Genomic DNA, 16,848 nt, shown 5'->3' with positions numbered 1-16,848 from the left:
TTAAAACACAAATTCCTAGGTACTACCCAGGAGCTTCTGACTCAGATCATGGGTAGGGCTTTTTGTTATGGGTTGAATTGTGTCTCCCCCACCCCACAAAAAGAAAAAAAAAAAAAGATATGTTGAAATCCTAACCTCGGAATGTGACCTTATTTGGAAACAGGGTCTTTGCAGAGGTGATTAAGTTAAAACGAGGTCATCAGGCTGGGCCCTAATCCAGTTTGGTGTCCTTATAAAAAGGGAAACTCCGGACACAAAAGGAAGACCGTGTGAAGACAGCGAAGAAAATGGACATCTACAAGTCAAGGAATGCCTGAAGCCACCGGAAGCAAGGAGAGAGGCCTGGAACAGACCCTTCCCTAGCACCTCCAGAGGGAGTTCTGGCCTCTAGAACAGTGAGACAGCGAGTTTCTGTGGCTCTAAGCTGCCCATGTGGTGGTACTGTGTAGCCCTGGGAAACAAATGGCAGCCTGGGATTCAGGCCCAGAGCTGCTGAATGGCCCCAGAGGACAATCCTGGCCTGGGGACCAGTCCTATGTTAGAGGCTGCTTCTGCTCTGGTACCACATTCCGTGTGGGCTTCCTCTGGTCCTCAGACCCCTTTCCTGAGGCAGAAAGGAGCTCAGAGATGACCGAGAGCCCGCGGCCACATACAGACTAATTATCCAGTCAACGGGCAACCCTTCTCAGTTTGGTCACCCAGCTGCTTCCAGGCAGCAGCGAGCACTGGAGTACGAGCCAACACATGAGCCAACACATCTACAAATGCCTCCAGGAAGAAAACGCCACTCTCTCCTCCAACAGTTAAAAACCGAAATATTAAATAATATTGAAATAAATATTGAAATATCGAAAATATTGAAATAAATATTGAAGACCCTAGGCTTCAGACTCTGCCCTCATGCCAAGCTTCTCTTGGAAGGAGACAGAGAGGGAAGGGAGGGCCAGTGACTTGTTTTTGTTGTATTCTACTGTTTTCATTTGTGCTTTTGATTCTCAAGGTGAGACTCCTAGAACTAAGACTCTTTAAATAAGTGTATCAAGATGTTATACAACATATAGGATATTCCTATGCTGTTTATAATATACTTAAAAATCATAAAACCGAAATGGCCCACGATAGGTGCTTGGTTCAATACACTATTAAACTCACCCAAGACGATGAAAGACACAGACCCCTTTAGAACCGGATTACCCCTCAAGCTTTGGTAGAAAACACTCAGCATTTCTCTGAAATGACACTCACACTCGGTTTCCAAAGCGTTTCACAATTTTTCCCAACACCCCTCCGTTTCATGGGAAACTATAAACACAGATACGCAGAGGCTCTACAACATATTGCTGACTGAACACAGCTGCAGAATGGTGTGTGTGCAGTGCGTCATTTGTGTACAACGTATGTGTATGTTCACGTATGCGTGGACACAGAGATCGGGAAAAATGTCCACCTAAATGCGGACGGTAACTATCTCTGAGGGGTGGAACTCGTAGCCGGGACGCATGGGAAGACAGAGATTTTTACTTTCCTCTTGACGTTCCACATTGCTGTTTGAATGTTCTTTAGCAAACGGGCATATTGTCTGTGAAAATAAATTTTTTTTACTCTTAAAAATTAGACAGAATGACTTCTAGCTCATTGTGAGTCACAGCCACACACTGGATTCTTTTTCAAATGTCTCATATATGCCAGTATTGACGTTCCCATAACTGGTAAGGTTGATGAGGGCTGTGACAGCTGTGACAGAGCAGAAAGAGGGTCAGGCGTGGAGACGGGGCCTGGTGTTGTGTCCAGACTCTGGAGCTAGGAGAGTACTCTGTGCTAAATCGTTCACCCCTCTGAGCCTCCAATTCTTCGTCTACAAGAATCAGGAAGAATAAAGCGTACTCACAGGATTATAAAGATCAAATAAAAAACAATGGACACAACGGGCTTTATAATTTCTCAATGATTCTTCTAGAAAGATGGGAGACTCCATTGTTCGACCTGTCCGCTTTCCGGAGCCTGCCACGGTGCCAAGTACACAGGAAACAGACACCACCAGATACTGGATTTATGACACCGGGCAAGACACAGGAGCCAATCCAGGGCCATTCCCATCAGATTTTCGCTTCTGTGGAACCCCCAAGCTCCCATATTTAAAGCAGACATTCAGAGCACAAAGGCCCACCCTGGGTGAATGAAATGATACACAGACATAGGTTCACTTCTAAGCACTTGCCCAGGAACAAGCTGACTCTGAACAGACCTCTCAAATCCTTGACCCCCTCACGTTCAGTCCTAAGATGTGTTTAAGCTGCCAGAAAGACTGGTGAGAATACCAGGCACCATGATATAAAACCATCAGCCACCCAACAGTTACCAAAATGTAAACTGAGAAGTGTACTTGAAGCATCCCCGGAAACTAACCTTCACCTTGGTAACCCACGGAACCACTGAGGAAATCAGGTTTGTCCTTCTTTAATTTATATTCTGTTCTACGTTATAGAGAATTAAGCTTTAATTTTCAAAATCCCTCTAATTGGATAGTACTGATGGGAAGACATCTGGGGCAAATATCTAGGCTCGGTGCGTTCCATCCCAAGCAATGGTTAGTGGTTTGTAGAATGAGTGTGTGGCAAAATAACCAGTGGTTGCTAATTATTATATATCACAGGGTTTGGCATCATCCATAAAGCCCCGCCATGCTGGCCTCTTCCTCTCCAGAGAGGATTACAGAATTGCCTGTTTAGAATTTTTTTTCTCCAAGTTAACATACGTTTTCCTAGTCTTAATTGGATCCAGCCTCTTTGCCCATAAGCAGAAAGGCAACGTTTCTATAATGATTGCATCCTTCACAGGGCAGGCCATCAGCCTTTCCTAGGTCTGGAAGGATCATTGGCTTCCTATTTTCTTTCCATTTGCTCAGCCTCGTTCAAGTGGTGATGTGAAAAACATGTGAAGATTGTGTCCTAAGGTGCCTTCGATTTAGCCAAAAAAGGTATGAGCGTCACGAGCAGGAAACATCTCCTCCAACCCACACAGAGCCTCAGAACTGGGGAGAACTGTTTGCCCCAAATGTTTTGATCTAATGCAAATATTTATTTCTTCCAAAACAAATAAAACAAACCCCTTCCAAATTGGGGGTGGGGGTGGGGGAGTTTGCCAGACATTTTTCACAGTTAAGACAAACATTTGGAAAACATTTTCCAATTTGCCCTATACCCTCCGTTAATCTTTCTTAACCACGCCGAATCATTTCCTAATTTACCATCTACTGTGACATCAAGGCCATTTCTTGAAGATCTTACTTTCTCTGCTCTCCCCCTCTCCCCCACGCAACTTGGAGCATCCATCAAGTGTTTCTTGAACAGACCAGGCACGTGCTCATTTGACAGACACCCTCCCTAATCAGTGACTGTAGGCTTAGACACATGGACCCACAACAGCACTAGACTTGAGAAAAGCTGGGTCCTAAGACATTCTTTGCCGTTCAAGTTTGGGGCCCAATTCCTTGTCCCCCACCCCTCCCCTATTTTTCCTAGGGCTTGGAGTTCCTCCTCACAGATGTTATCCGAACATCCCAACAAGCTCCTCCCGAGTGTACTAACAGACAACATCGAGATGAAGCAGAACACATTTCTGCATCAGCCATTACCAAGCTGTTTTTCTTGGGCCATTTGCTGACCCTCCAGCTTGCTTTCATTTCACAAGTGGTGTAAAACCCTTGCCAAGGTAGAACTCCGTTTTCAAATGACGTTTCTCCGGACCTTTTATCAGCTATGCCCACCAATTACATTGGCTGGGCACCCTCTGTCCTGCGGCTGAGTAGTTCTATCCTTCACCCCTCCCTCCCTTCCTGACCTGGTTAAGCTAGAAGGTTCACCTTCCCTTGCAGGGGCAGAGCAAAGGCCTGACTTCCTGTCCCCTCCTTACCAGGCAGTGACATCATGCTGCCTCTCCAGCATCTCAAGTTTGACGCGGACCCCCTAGGAAGAGACCCTCTCAGCTGCAAAGATCCTTGGAAAGTAAAGCTGCTAAATTAATGCGACACACACACACACGTTACTGTCTTCTAAATGCAAACATTTAAAGTTTACCACTGAAAAATGGAAAGAGGTTAACCCTGAAAAGCTTTTCTGGAGGAAAAGGCTGCCTCGCCCCGGGATGGAGACGGGGATGTCCTGAGATCTGGCAGAGGACTCATTCTGGCGGGCTCCCCCCACCTCCCCCACCCCAGCCCCCTACTTTTTAATCAAGTAAAGAAAACTGCAGAGACCCAAGCACACACCTAAGGTGCCATCAGGCAGAGGTGCCTGAGGTCAGGGATCTCCCAAGGGGTAGCAAGCACCCCAGGAAGGGGGGCATGGGGCAGACGTGACCGGCAAGGGGTAAGCCAATGCCAGCAGGAACGGGCCTGCCCAGTGCCATGCGTCAGCTCTGCCGAGGAAAGGGAGCAGCACGCCGGCAATGACATACCCTCACCACCACCCATCTGGTTTAACACCCTGTCCCTGAGGGGCGATTCTGTGGCCTCTGTGGCAAGATTCTCACCAAGCTCTGCCAGGACGACAGGCCAAGAGGCTGACCTTGCTCTTTCGATGTGTCCGTATGTGTGAGGGATGGGGGAGGGAGGAAGATGCAGCTAGAAGGAGAACACCAGCAATGAGGCTCCAGAAAGGACCAGAGCCATGGGTGCACACATATAGCCCCCTCCTCAGTCACAGATTCATTTGAGTTGATAAACAGTTCTACTTACTTACCTACTTACTTACTTACTTACTTACTTACTTACTTACTTATTTAGACAGAGAGACAGAGAGAAGTAGGCTCCACTCTCAGCATGGAGCCCGACACAGGGCTCGATCCCGCAACTGTGAGATCATGACGTGAGCTGAAATCAAGAGTTGGGTGCTTAACCAACTGAGCCACCCAGACACCCTAGGTGTTTCCATTTTAAAGTAAAACTGTTTGGTGGCACCTGGGTGGCTCAGTCGGTTAAACATCCGACTTCGGCTCAGGTCATGATCTCACAGTTCATAAGTTTGAGCCCCGTGTTGGGCTCTGTGCTGACAGCTCAGAGCCTGGAGCCTGCTTCGGATTCTGTGTCTTCTCTCTCTCTCTCTCCCCTGCTCACACTCCGTTTCTCTCTCTCTCAAAAATAAATAAATATTTAAAAAATTAAAAATAAATAAAAATAAAGTAAAACTGTTTAGGTGTTTCCATTTTAGAGTAAAACTGTTTATGGGGCACCTGGGTGTCTCTCTCTCCCTCAGCCCCTCTCCCCCACTCGTGCTTGCTCACTCTCTCTGTCTGAATAAATAAATAAATAAATAATAAACAACTAAATAAAATGGAAACACCTAATGTGAGGATTCACCTATCAGTAGTCATTCACAACCTAGTAGGAATTAGTTCATCCAATGTCTCTCAAACTGGCATTGACCTGAAATCAGGGTGTGTGAGGGCAATTATACTCCCATTTTGCCTTTGTCAGGAAATCTGACAGAGACCCTCTTTCTCTTCCATAATTGCAACCTCATGGGCATTTATTTTTTTAACATTTATTTATTTTTGAGAGAGAGAGAGAACAAGCAGGGGAGGGGCAGAGAGAGAGGGAGACACAGAATCTGAAGCAGGCTCCAGGCTCCGAGCTGTCAGCACAGAGCCCGATGCAGGGCTTGAACTCACAAACTATGAGATCATGAGCTGAGCCGAAGTTGGAAGTTTAACCGACTGAGCCACCCAGGCACCCTGGGCATTTACATTTAGAAACCATACTGCCCTGAGAAATGAGTTTGCTTTTTGGCTTACATGACATGGAGGGGAAAGATTTATTTTGGAACATTAAAGGACTGCGGAAGGTCGCTCGAGGAAAGCCCACAGTTCAAGTGAGTTCCTTTCTCTCAACTCAGTTTCCCCATCTATTAAACCAGGGTAATCTCTAGTCTGGAAAGTAGGGAACAGACTAATAGACCAACTGAGAAGGCTTGGGGCAGCCAAGGCACTGGCCACAGTGGGCCTCTGCCACTGCACAACAGGGCAATCATCTTATCTGTTTATCTCAGTTTCTTTTGCTTTCCCCAAATGCCCGGAAGTTGTCCTTCCAGGTTGATTTCATTGTTGCCTTTCAAAGAAAGATTGATACTCCACAGATTGCAAATTCCTAGAGACAAGGCAGGCCCTATGGAAATTAGCCTAATTTATTACTGACTTCTGTCAGGAGGATGTTACCAGTAGACTCTGGCACAACTTCAAATAGAGTTCCTTGCTTCAGACACCAAAGAACAGCAACTAACTGTTTTATTGTTTCCAATGCTTATGCTGCTCTAAGCCAGCTCTAACTGGGTTATCTTTAAAATCTTTCAACGCTCACAGGCAACAGTTTTTAAGAAGAAATCATTTGAAAGCAGATCCAAAGATGGTGTGTTTTTGACATCTTTCTCCACCGTCTTATTCCAATCTGTCCTGTTCAGAAGAAATGGAAAGCCTTAAAATTGTTTTACCTATTTTCACCCTTATTTTAAAACACCTTCTTGAAGTCCACAGAAAGAGTTGGGTTGTTGGGGTTTTTTTTTCCCCCTTCCTTCTGTGGATTTACTGTTTATATAACTTTTTTTTTTCTTAATAAAATGATTGTTTTAAAATATCCTCAGGGCGCCTGGGTGGCTCAGTCGGTTGACCATCCAACTCTTGGTTTTGGCTCAGGTCATGATCTCACGGTTCGTGAGATCAAGTCCCGTCTCAGGGTCCTTGATGACAGCACAGAGCCCACTGGGGATTCTCTCTCTCCCTCTCTCCACCCCTCCTGCACTCACACACGGGCATGCCCCCCACTCTCTCTCTTTCTCTCTCAAAGTAAATATCCTCACATCAGGAGTTTCAAGAAGGAACATAGGGCTCTGTCTGCATCTATAATATGCACTTAATTTGAATCAGGAAAGTCAGATAGTTGCTCAATCTAGGCAAATTTCTCAACAAGATATGAAAAAAATAAAAATATGACTGGCTCATCACCACCACTAATATCTATGAGTGTCCTTGAACTAAATTTTTCTCCGAAGTGACTCATTCCTAATCCCTAATCCCCCAGCTCCCCTCCCTGCCTCTGCCTTTTTCCCTCTCTCTTCTCCACACCCTCCCATTTCCCTCACTCTCACTCCTTTACCTTCCCCCCAGTTTTCATGTCAGAAGCTAGGGGGCTGTTGCCCTCTTCAACTGAATGTGCAGAACCCTAGAGCTGCTATGTCCAAATGAACTTTTTGCAGTGCTGGGAATGTTCTATATCTGCACAGTCCAACCCAGTAACTGCATTTGAAATGTGGTTAGCATACTTAAGGAACTGAATTTTTTAATTTTAATCATGAAAATGTAAATAGCACAAGCAGCTAGTAGTTACCATGTTTGGACAGCACACCAAGCTAGAGAACTAGATGCCTTCAACCCTTCCAGGTCATTCCAGGTGACAGAGGACGTGCTCAAACCAGTCCCAACAAAAAGCCAGAAAGGAAGGCGGCCTCCTCCGTCATCACTCCAGAAGGGCGGCCCATCAGCCCCACCCAGGCCACTGCCCTAGCTCCAAGGTTCCACCTGGAAGGCACCCCGGCACACCACTCTTCCTCTTGGATCTTGTCATGTCTCAACCAAATGGTCCTCCTGTCACTGCTTCGAGTGTTTTCCATTTGCAGGAACGCAGGAACTGACCTTCAGGAAATCACAATGTCTTGGAAAATTAGCAGTTGTCCTGCACACGTCAGCCTGTCCCTCAAGTATGACCTTTGATTATCCTTAAAGTATACTTTGGTCCCTCAGGCTACTGAGGACCAAGTTCCAAGTTCTAAGAACGCCGAAGGCAATACAGTAACCTAGCTATGCAGGTCACAGCACCATCAACTTCAGCTTTTGGGAGGAAAAAAAGTCTAGTTCTACTCATATCTGATTTACCAGTTTAAAAGCCCAAGACAAGGGGCGGCTGGGTGGCTCAGTCAGTTGAGCATCCGACTTCAGCTCAGGTCATGATCTCATGGCTCATGAGTTCAAGCTCCACATTGGGCTCTGTGCTGACGGTGCAAAGCCTGCTTGGGATTCTCTCTCTCCCCCTCTCTTTCTGCCCCTTCCCCACTCACGCATGCTCCCTCTTTCTCAAAATAAATAAATAAACTTAAAAAACAAGCCTAAGACTTGGGACACCTGGGTGGCTCAGTTAGTTGAGCGTTGGGCTCTTTGATTTCTGCTCAGGTCATGATCTCACAGTTTGTGAGTTTGAGCCCCTGCATCAGGCTCTGTGCTGACAGCATGGGGCCTGCTTGGGATTCCCTCTCCCTCTCTCTCTCTGCCCCTCTCCTGTTAGTGCACTCTCTCTCTCTCACTCTCGAAATAAATAAGTAAACAAAATTTTTAAAAGTCTAACATGAAAACGATGACAGGCCCCTGACCTCTAGCAGCATGTCTATAAGGCTGATATCCTCCCACAGGGTCCTTCAACAACAGATGCTGAATGAATGAATAAATGAATGAATGAGTGAGTAATTCTACTCTTAAGAATCTCCGAAGACAAATTAAGAATGGTTTTCTTAACCTTTGGTTAACCAATGGTTGGAGGGGGCATGGGTGATGGTCTAGTGAGGAAATAACTGCTTTCTTTTTAAAAGGTAGCATGATTGGGGCGCCTGGGTGGTTCAGTTGGTTGAGCACCCAACTTCGGCTCGGGTCATGATCTCACAGTTCATGAAGTGGAGCCCCGCATCAGGCTCTCTGCTGACAGTGCAGAGCCTGCTTTAGATTCTCTGTTCCCCCTTCTCTCTCCGCCCCTCCCCCCTCCTCAAAAATAAACATTTAAAAAATAAAAAATAATAAAATAGCACCTTCTTGTTTAAAAAATAATTTAAAAATTAAAGGTAGCATGATTTGGGGGGTGCCTGGGTGCCTCAGTTGGTTAAGCATCTGACTCTTGATTTGGGCTCAGATCATGATCTTACAAGTTCGTGAGTTCAAGCCCCAAGTAGGCATTCTCTTTCTCTCCCTCTCTTTCTGTCCCTCCCCTGCTTGAGTGTGCGTGCTCCCGCTCTCTCGATCTCTCTCAAAATAAATAAATAAACTTAAAAAAAAAAAAGGTAGCATGATTTATACAAAATGGTGTGTGTCCTCCAGTGTTTGAATGGTAGTAAATGGAACAACATGGTCTTTACCCCAAAAAGATAAATTTTAAGATGTTTGATTGATTGATTAAAATCTTTTCAATCTTTAGGATATTTTAAAATAAAATCTTCCCTGAAATAGAACAGAAAGTGTTTTAAAGTAGAAATCACTCCCATTATCTAAGCCCGCATGAGCCATTTTAATCATTTAAAATCACACCTTAAAACCCTTTATCTTCACTATTCTATTTTGATATGAGGTGTGGGGGCTGGAGGGACTAGGACTGGAGAAATTCCTGAAATTCCTTCTCTACATGTCACCTGTTTGTAGTCACCTTCTCTCATGTTCTCAAGTTTCCTTTCGGTTGCATGGTCCACCGCAGTGATATCTTTTGGTAACCATAAGACTTTTTTTTTTTTTTTACTTCAAAACAAATGTCTAGCTATCATAATGCTTTACCTTGAGCCACAGATATATTGGCAACAAATCTGAACTTTAACTATTGCCCGCAGTCCTGGATGGTTTCCCAAGAACACTGGGAGCTCCCAGGTGTGAGGTGAATAGCCCTTGGTAAAGGTGGATTTGGCCGTATGTTGAGCTCTTTCCTGAATCCGCACGGACATTACTAAAGACTTCAGCCCGGACCCAAAGTGTATCATTTAGCAAGCCACTGCAAGAGCCACAGCACGAATCAAGCTTTTTGGAGTTTGGAATCTGACAAGAAGCAGCTAAGCTACTGGAAGATAAGAGCCTTGTGAGCATTTATCCGATGATTTTTAAAACAGGCAGCTGGATTAATTAAAACCGTCACTTGAAGTCTTTCTGTAAGAGAGCTAGGCCTTCTGAAAACATCGCTGTTGGTGTCTGTACCTTACAGTTGTCAGTACTGAAAAGAAACTTAGAGAAAATCAACGGCAGTTTCATTTATCGGCATTGTACTTAATGGGCCAGGCAGCTTTTCGCCAGGGTGAACGCGGTTCCTCTTGCTCTCCCGTACGGTTAAGATCGAAGCGAGAGGCCGCGGGGTGGAATCAGTATGCCTGCCGACGGCAGTAAGGAGGCTTAAGCTTCAGAGACATTCCAGCGTTCTAATAACGAAATATACGGACATGTCGGTTTTATCATCGTGAACTAGGGGTGCAAGGCAAAGAGGATGGGGAGCGGGGGTGGGGGTGGCGAGACACGGACTTTCGGTCCTGTTGTGGAATGCGGAGGCTGTGGGGGAAGAGCCTGCCCCTCGCGCCTGCCCCTCACAGATTCCCTCCCTCCTCCTACTATCCCTAGCCTCTGCTAGCACACAGCTTCACCTTTTCCCCAGGCCCCTATCTCATCAGGAAGAGCCAGGCCAACAAGTCACAGAGTTGTCGGAGAGAAAAGTTCCTACGCACTCTGCTTTTTGGCAATTGTGACCAATGGCCAAGTCATTACATTTCTGACTTCTGGGTTCCTGTGCTCAGTGTCTGCTAAGACCATGAGCGGGAAAATATGATCGGTACTCCCTCTGTCGTCCTTATCAATCAGATATGGCCATTGCTGGCCCTGTGAAGGAAGGTGAGCCCTGGCAGAATGGCTTCTCATCACTGTTCACTCAATGAGTGAGGCGAGAGATCTAGAATATGAGAAAAACATAAAAACCTTTACTGCAACAATAAAACTGAAAAGAAACACACAAAAGGAATTCTGCAAACACTCTTTCTCACTATTATTTCAACGCCAGCTTGCGTGCCAATTTTCTGAGATTCTAAAATGTAAACAGATAGATAGAGAGTTAGTCTGCATCTCTTTTCATTAAATGCTTAATCACTTAGCTCATTTCCATAAACTGGCATGAATTCAGCCTCAACTTCTCTTTTTCCTTAACCACTTTTTAGGAGAATAATCTGAAGTTCCTAAGAGTGATCAAGGCAATGTTTTCTCATGAGACCAGGACAAATAAACAGCCCACAACATACATTTGGATGGTTTACAATTTTGAACCTAGATCTTCTGAGATCTATCTTTTCTTATTCCAAAACAATTTTCACAAAGGTGCCGTGAGTTTGCTTTGTTTTGTAATGACTAACAATGAATCATTTGACTCTAATCCACTTATAGATTTTCTATTTTATTGCTATATTCATGTTTTCCCCTCATACATATTTTATTATGGTAAGAATTTGAATATACAGTGAATTAAGAAGCCATCTGCCTTTAAGAATGCATAATAATAACAAAAGATAGGCCCCAAAATTACCCACCAACATGGACAACTACAATTTCCTTTATAACATTTCCAAAGTGTGTCTGTCTTTCTTCAAGGCCTGTTTCTCTATTGTTTGGGACAAATGTGACTTTTACTTGAAAGCCACATTTTAAATTGTTTACAATGTATTTTGTTAAGTGAACTAAATTAAATTTCACATACGCCCATTATATTTCTCATCTGTAACCTTTCACAAGAATCTCCAAGTAAGAAGTGCTTTAGAACATTCTAAACAACTTGGATTATTAAAGATACTAGAAATTTTACGTTAGATGTTTCATTAAACTGAAATTTTCATTTCTGAATATTTAGAAAATTTATTTTTCTCTTCTCAGTTATATACTTGAAGTCACTCTTTCAAACTAAGGAGTTTTCCCCCAAAATTGCTTTTATTTCTAAAACCTTCCACACTAACTAGAAGCCATGTGCTCAGATATTTAATAAAGACCCAGTGAGAAGAAAGTGGAAGCACTTAAAATCGTGGATTCTCTTTAAACATAAGAAAGAAGGAAAGAAAGAAAGAAAGAAAGAAAGAAAGAAAGAAAGAAAGAAAGAAAGACACATTAAAAAATGCAACTTCCATGTCAGTGATTAATTTTTCTCATTCATGTGTCAGTCTCTCTGTTTCCTTACAGACAAGGCCCTCTCCATTTCAAAGACATCGTCCAAAGCTATTTTCTCACTGTGAGATGACTACCAAACTCCCCGAGAAATTGAAAAGACTTCCAAACGCAAAGGAAGTGAAAGGCACATTCTCCAGCACTTTTAATCACTGTAATTCGGTCATTCCATATAGGCTTCCGGCCTTCAGTTCTCTTCCCTACTGTTCTGAAAAACCCAATTTGTTAACCTGCCAAACAAAAATATCAGGCTGTGGAAAAAAAAAAACGAGAGAGACCAGTTTAGGAGAGAAAATTGATAACACTTTGCCAACTCCAAGCAAAACATTTTAAAAGAAGCCACCAAATGCTGAAAGAAGAAAACAGCATGCCCCAGGCAAACGGATGTGTAGAGCGGCAAATCTAAAGAACAGAATTTCTCCTTAGGGGAGAAACCAGTGAAATTTGCAAAGCCTCCAGCACCACCATATCCAGCGATTTCCCAAGAAATAATTTCAGAATGGAGGGAGGGTGGAAAACTTTCCCAGCCCCCAAGCCCTAAGATATGCCACCACGTCTCGCCACTAGGTGGCGGTCGCAAAGACGGCGAGAGGGGGGCTGTTTTCGCCACTTCTTTCCCTCCAGGACGCACAGCCCAGTCCAGGGGAGAGCCCACTAGATCCCACCTCGATCCTGTTCGCTAAAATGCCAGGTTAGGTAAAAAGAAAAAAGCTCAGGGCTTACAACCTGAAATCACCAAGTAACAGCCTCGCCTACAAATCTGTTCTCACCAAAGCTGACCAATGGAGCGGGGACGGACGTGCATATTTTAAACTCTGCTGGGGTTTTCAAAGCAAACCTTCCAGGAGGCTGGTTTAGAGCACATGTGACGACGAAATTACGACGTGAAGCCTGGGTTGAGTTACTGGGCTGTGCATCACCCACCCGCACAGCGTGTACAGAGCCACAAGGTGATGGAACTGGCTGGGTAAACATGAATCGTTTTATTGTGAGCCAGAAATTCTTCCTTCATTCATCAAAGTGGGTGAATGAAAATATGAAGTAGGTAAGGCATTTTTGTGCGCTGCCCCCTGAGTCTCCTTCTGAAGTCAAGACCTTACTTAGGCTCCCTTCTACCTGGGGCGTCAAATAAAGCCTCCTCCCATGAAAGAGAAAAACCACTTCCCCTTTTTGTAAAACGACTGCACGCCAGAGCTCAAATCTTGGCAAAAGAGATGTTACATAAATTCCAGGTGTTCCTAAATATGTATGTTTACATGCAATCATTTTAGGAAGCATCTAAGTTTCTGGGCCACTTTTTCTTTTCTTCTCTTTTCTTTTCATCTCAAGGAAGAGGCCAAATGTGTGTTTATAGCTTTGACCGAGGCTTTTACCCACTTCGTTTTGACGATATTTCCTGCCAGCTAAATGCAGGAAATCTAATAATTTGCACCCAAAATGCATCTAAGCACCCAGCACACTTACCTTTCCTTTTTTTTTTTTTTTTAACTGAACCCAGATCAGGCAGTTCAGTTACCTCTCCCTCCCATCACCAAAGGGGAAAAAACCCAACTCTGAAATACCGAATTATTTTCTAGGTGATTTGTACAGCCATTCTCCCGTTATTCTATGAACAGGCTAATTCCTTAACATCTTACTTTGCCTTTAAAAAGCTTCCTTCCACACGACGGGATTTCCCTAAGAAACATTCCCAGCGGATGGTTTCCAGCAATAGCCTATATCAACTCAGCCTGCGCAAGCAAAGACTTGGCTTCTGCTAATTCCACTCCCCCCCCTCCCCGCCCAACACACACACACACACACACACACACACACACACACACACCAATTCACACACACACCAATTCACACTCACAGAACCATCCCGGGCCGACTGGAAAAGCTATTTTGTTTGCATGTTTGCCCATCTCTTCCTGAATGAACGCTTTTCCAACTGACCTTTCAACAGCTGCCGAGAAGGCACGGTCTGTAAGGTTAGAGCCGGAAACTAAGGGATATTTTAACATCCTAATCCCTGCAACCTCTCCGTTTCTCGTTCTCTACTCAAGTCCAGATTCCGTGATCCCAAGGGCAGGAACCCTGAAGCGCCTGCAGAGCAGCTCTCCGAGGTGTCCTGCTCGCGACCAACTCACTGCAGGCATCCTGCACACGCACAACCCCAGCCTACTCGCTGCCCGACACCCGCACCCTGGCCCGTGGCGAATACGCCAGGCACGCACCAGCCCTGCCTCTTACCTTCCCTGGCTTTCAGCAAGACCGTGTTGGCCACGATGTTTTCCAGCTCCATTGACAGTCGGCGGTCAGCGAGGGAGCCTGCCGGCGGGGCTGTCAGCTGCTGGGGGTGCTGCCGCTGCTGCTGCCGCTGCTCGGGCTGCCGCTGCTGCTGCCGGAGCCGGGAGCCGGGAGCGAGCAGCCCGCCTTGCCTACCGCATTATTCCTGCTCTTATCCCTCGGAGTTTTCCCCCTCTGCGAAGAGGAGCTGCCGCCGCCGCTTCTTCCTCCCTCTGTGTCCCCCCTCCCCCCTCCCTCAACACTTTCCCCCCCACCCCCCACCCTCCGCGTTTCTCTGTCACTCCATTCTCCACCCCTCCGGCTCCCTCGGATGCTTTAATGCCTCGGATGCTTCTGCCTCCCCTCCGTCCCTCCCGGGGGTGTGGTACTAGCAGCCTTGGGCGGCCGCACTGCGCAGGCGCCAGGCGGGCCGCGCCTCCTGTCTCGGCGCTCACAGGGCCGGGCCTGCTGGGACTTGGAGTCCTCAGGACCCGCGGCGCTGGGGCCAGACTGGCGCGCGGCTGCCGGAGTCCGAGACCCGCCCCGGGACTCTCACCCAGAGTCAAGGCGGGCGCGGCCCGGGGAGGCTAGGGGCGCGGGGTTGCGAGGGGGCAGCGGGCGAATCGAAGGCGGTTCGGCCGAGTCGGAGCCCCCCCAGTCCCGGGGCCGGGCTCCCTCTGGCCCGCTTCCCGCCTTGCCGAGAGCCGGGAAAGCGAAGTCCACGGGCCACGGCGGCGGCGGCGGCGGCGGCGGGCGTAGCGCCGCGTTCCGGCAGGAGCCGGCGCCGGTCCTGGCCGCCCCTCCCGGCGTGCTCGGGTGGGAGGAAGGTCAGCCCGGCGGGCTCCGCACGCTGCGGCCGGCCAGTGTGCGCGGTCTCACACGCACACGAGCCGGGACGCCGACAAAGGTGTACTTTGTTTCCGCCGAGGGCGCGAAGGGGTCTGCGAGCCGGCGGCGACCCGGCGCTGGTGGCGGCGTGGGTAGCCGTGCGGCCTGAGCGCCCCCTGGTGGCCACGGGGTGGCGGCGCGGCGGCAGGTCCACGCGGACCGCGCCCCCCAGGGCTCGGCACCGCTTCCGCGCGCTGGCGGGCACTCGGGGGATCCGGGCGTGGGAAGCGGCTCCTTTCTGTTAATAAAGTGCCTTGCAGCAAGCGGGACCCGCGATTCCACGATCCTCGTTACAAGTCAAACATTCCGATTTATGAAAACGCACACGGAATCGCCCGAGTCGGCCGTGGACAACAGTAATGAGTAACGGCGGGGAGCCTGTGTTGGAGATAACGTTTTCAGATTCCAAGCGTATTTATCTTGGGGCTCTGAGCGCCTTTCAGCTGTCTGCTCAGAACATCAAGCCTTCAGATCTACTCTCAGCCTCTCTCCCTTGCTTCCTTTGAACGTCCCACTCCTGGGAAATGGGCCCTCAGTCACCCGTGGTCGGCGACGAGTGTCCTCCGGGCTGGGGGAGGGGCGGCTGGCCCCAAGGAACAATGAGGGCTTTGCCTCCTCTGCATCCCGTGGGCCGGATATCCGTTCAGAAACCCGGCTCTGGGCCTTCTCTGCCAAAAAGGAGGAAACCTTCTGTCCCTAGGGCTGCCAGGAAGTGGCAGGGAGGTGCCGGGAGAAACAGAGAACAATTACTACACATTGGAGAATGTACAGGAATTAATAGACTTTCGAAGCCTTGGAAACCGGAATGGTCGCAGATTTTAACAGCACAGCATTGTCTTGTTCCTGATGCCATATACCCACCACCACCGCTTCCTGGTGTCTGGGTTTGGGTCTGGGGGTCTCCCTGGGCCTCACTTGATCTTGTCTGCAGAGTGGGGGCAATAACAGTATGCCTGTCAGAAGACTGGGAGCTGAGCAGATGACTTTTTAGGCATCTTCCACTGCAGGAATTACTGTTCTAAGCAACCCAGCCAGGCTTGGTCTTGGCTATATATCCACATGCCCAGAGGCGTGATTTATAATGATAGGGTATTTCTCTGAATCCTAGAACTGGCCGCATCTTAGAGCTCACCAACTACAGCCCGAGGCCTGTTGGAACCCAAAGTTTGTGTGACTGAACATTAAAGCAAAACAAAATAAAACTAAGCAAAGTTGATTGCCTTTAGATGGTTTGTGCTCCGAAGCAGACTTCTCAAACTTTTATGTGCATAGAGATCACCTAGGGACCTTGTTAAAATGCAGATCTGTTTCACTAGGTCTGTCCTGAGATTCTGCTACTTCTAACAAACACCAAGGTTCTGTCAATCCTGCTGGTCAGTGGACCACACTTTGAGTAGCAAAGTTTTATGGTTAGCCATATTATCTGGTTATCCTATCTATGGTTATCATATTATGTTGTTAGCCAACACTCTTATTATCTTATACCCAGCCCAGGTCCCCAGTGATTGCCTAATTTTACCTAGTTGGCCTTTGTAGACATTTGAGTTTGTAACTCTGGAAAATCCTGCCTGTCCCGACTGATTTGACAGATGTGAAACAGACCCAGAGAGAATAAGTGGGTTCTGCACGGTCATTCAGCAAGTGAAAGCCTAGCTACTCTCTCTGCTGCATGGTAAGACATCCTGCCTACAAAATAAATGGTTACACTTCAAG

General features: G+C 47.0%; 1 protein-coding gene across 1 annotated transcript in view; it reads right to left on the bottom strand.

Moving 5' to 3' along the window:
* Nucleotides 1-14,483, bottom strand: part of GRK5 (G protein-coupled receptor kinase 5) — a 212,580-nt gene extending 198,097 nt beyond the window's left edge. The window contains exon 1 of the mRNA XM_047073520.1: nt 14,212-14,483. Coding sequence (XP_046929476.1) covers nt 14,212-14,263 — 52 coding nt within the window. The 5' untranslated portion in view covers nt 14,264-14,483. The remainder of the gene's footprint in view (nt 1-14,211) is intronic.
* Between the last annotated feature and the right edge of the window lie 2,365 nt (nt 14,484-16,848).

Source organism: Lynx rufus, unplaced genomic scaffold (assembly GCF_022079265.1).
Source record: "Lynx rufus isolate CCGP_SWC_20201006 ecotype Redwood Valley unplaced genomic scaffold, mLynRuf1.p SCAF_11, whole genome shotgun sequence".
In the NCBI taxonomy this organism is placed as follows: domain Eukaryota; kingdom Metazoa; phylum Chordata; class Mammalia; order Carnivora; family Felidae; genus Lynx; species Lynx rufus.
The sequence above is the reverse complement of the archived record's forward strand: the minus strand, read 5'-3'. Positions and strand labels throughout refer to the sequence as shown.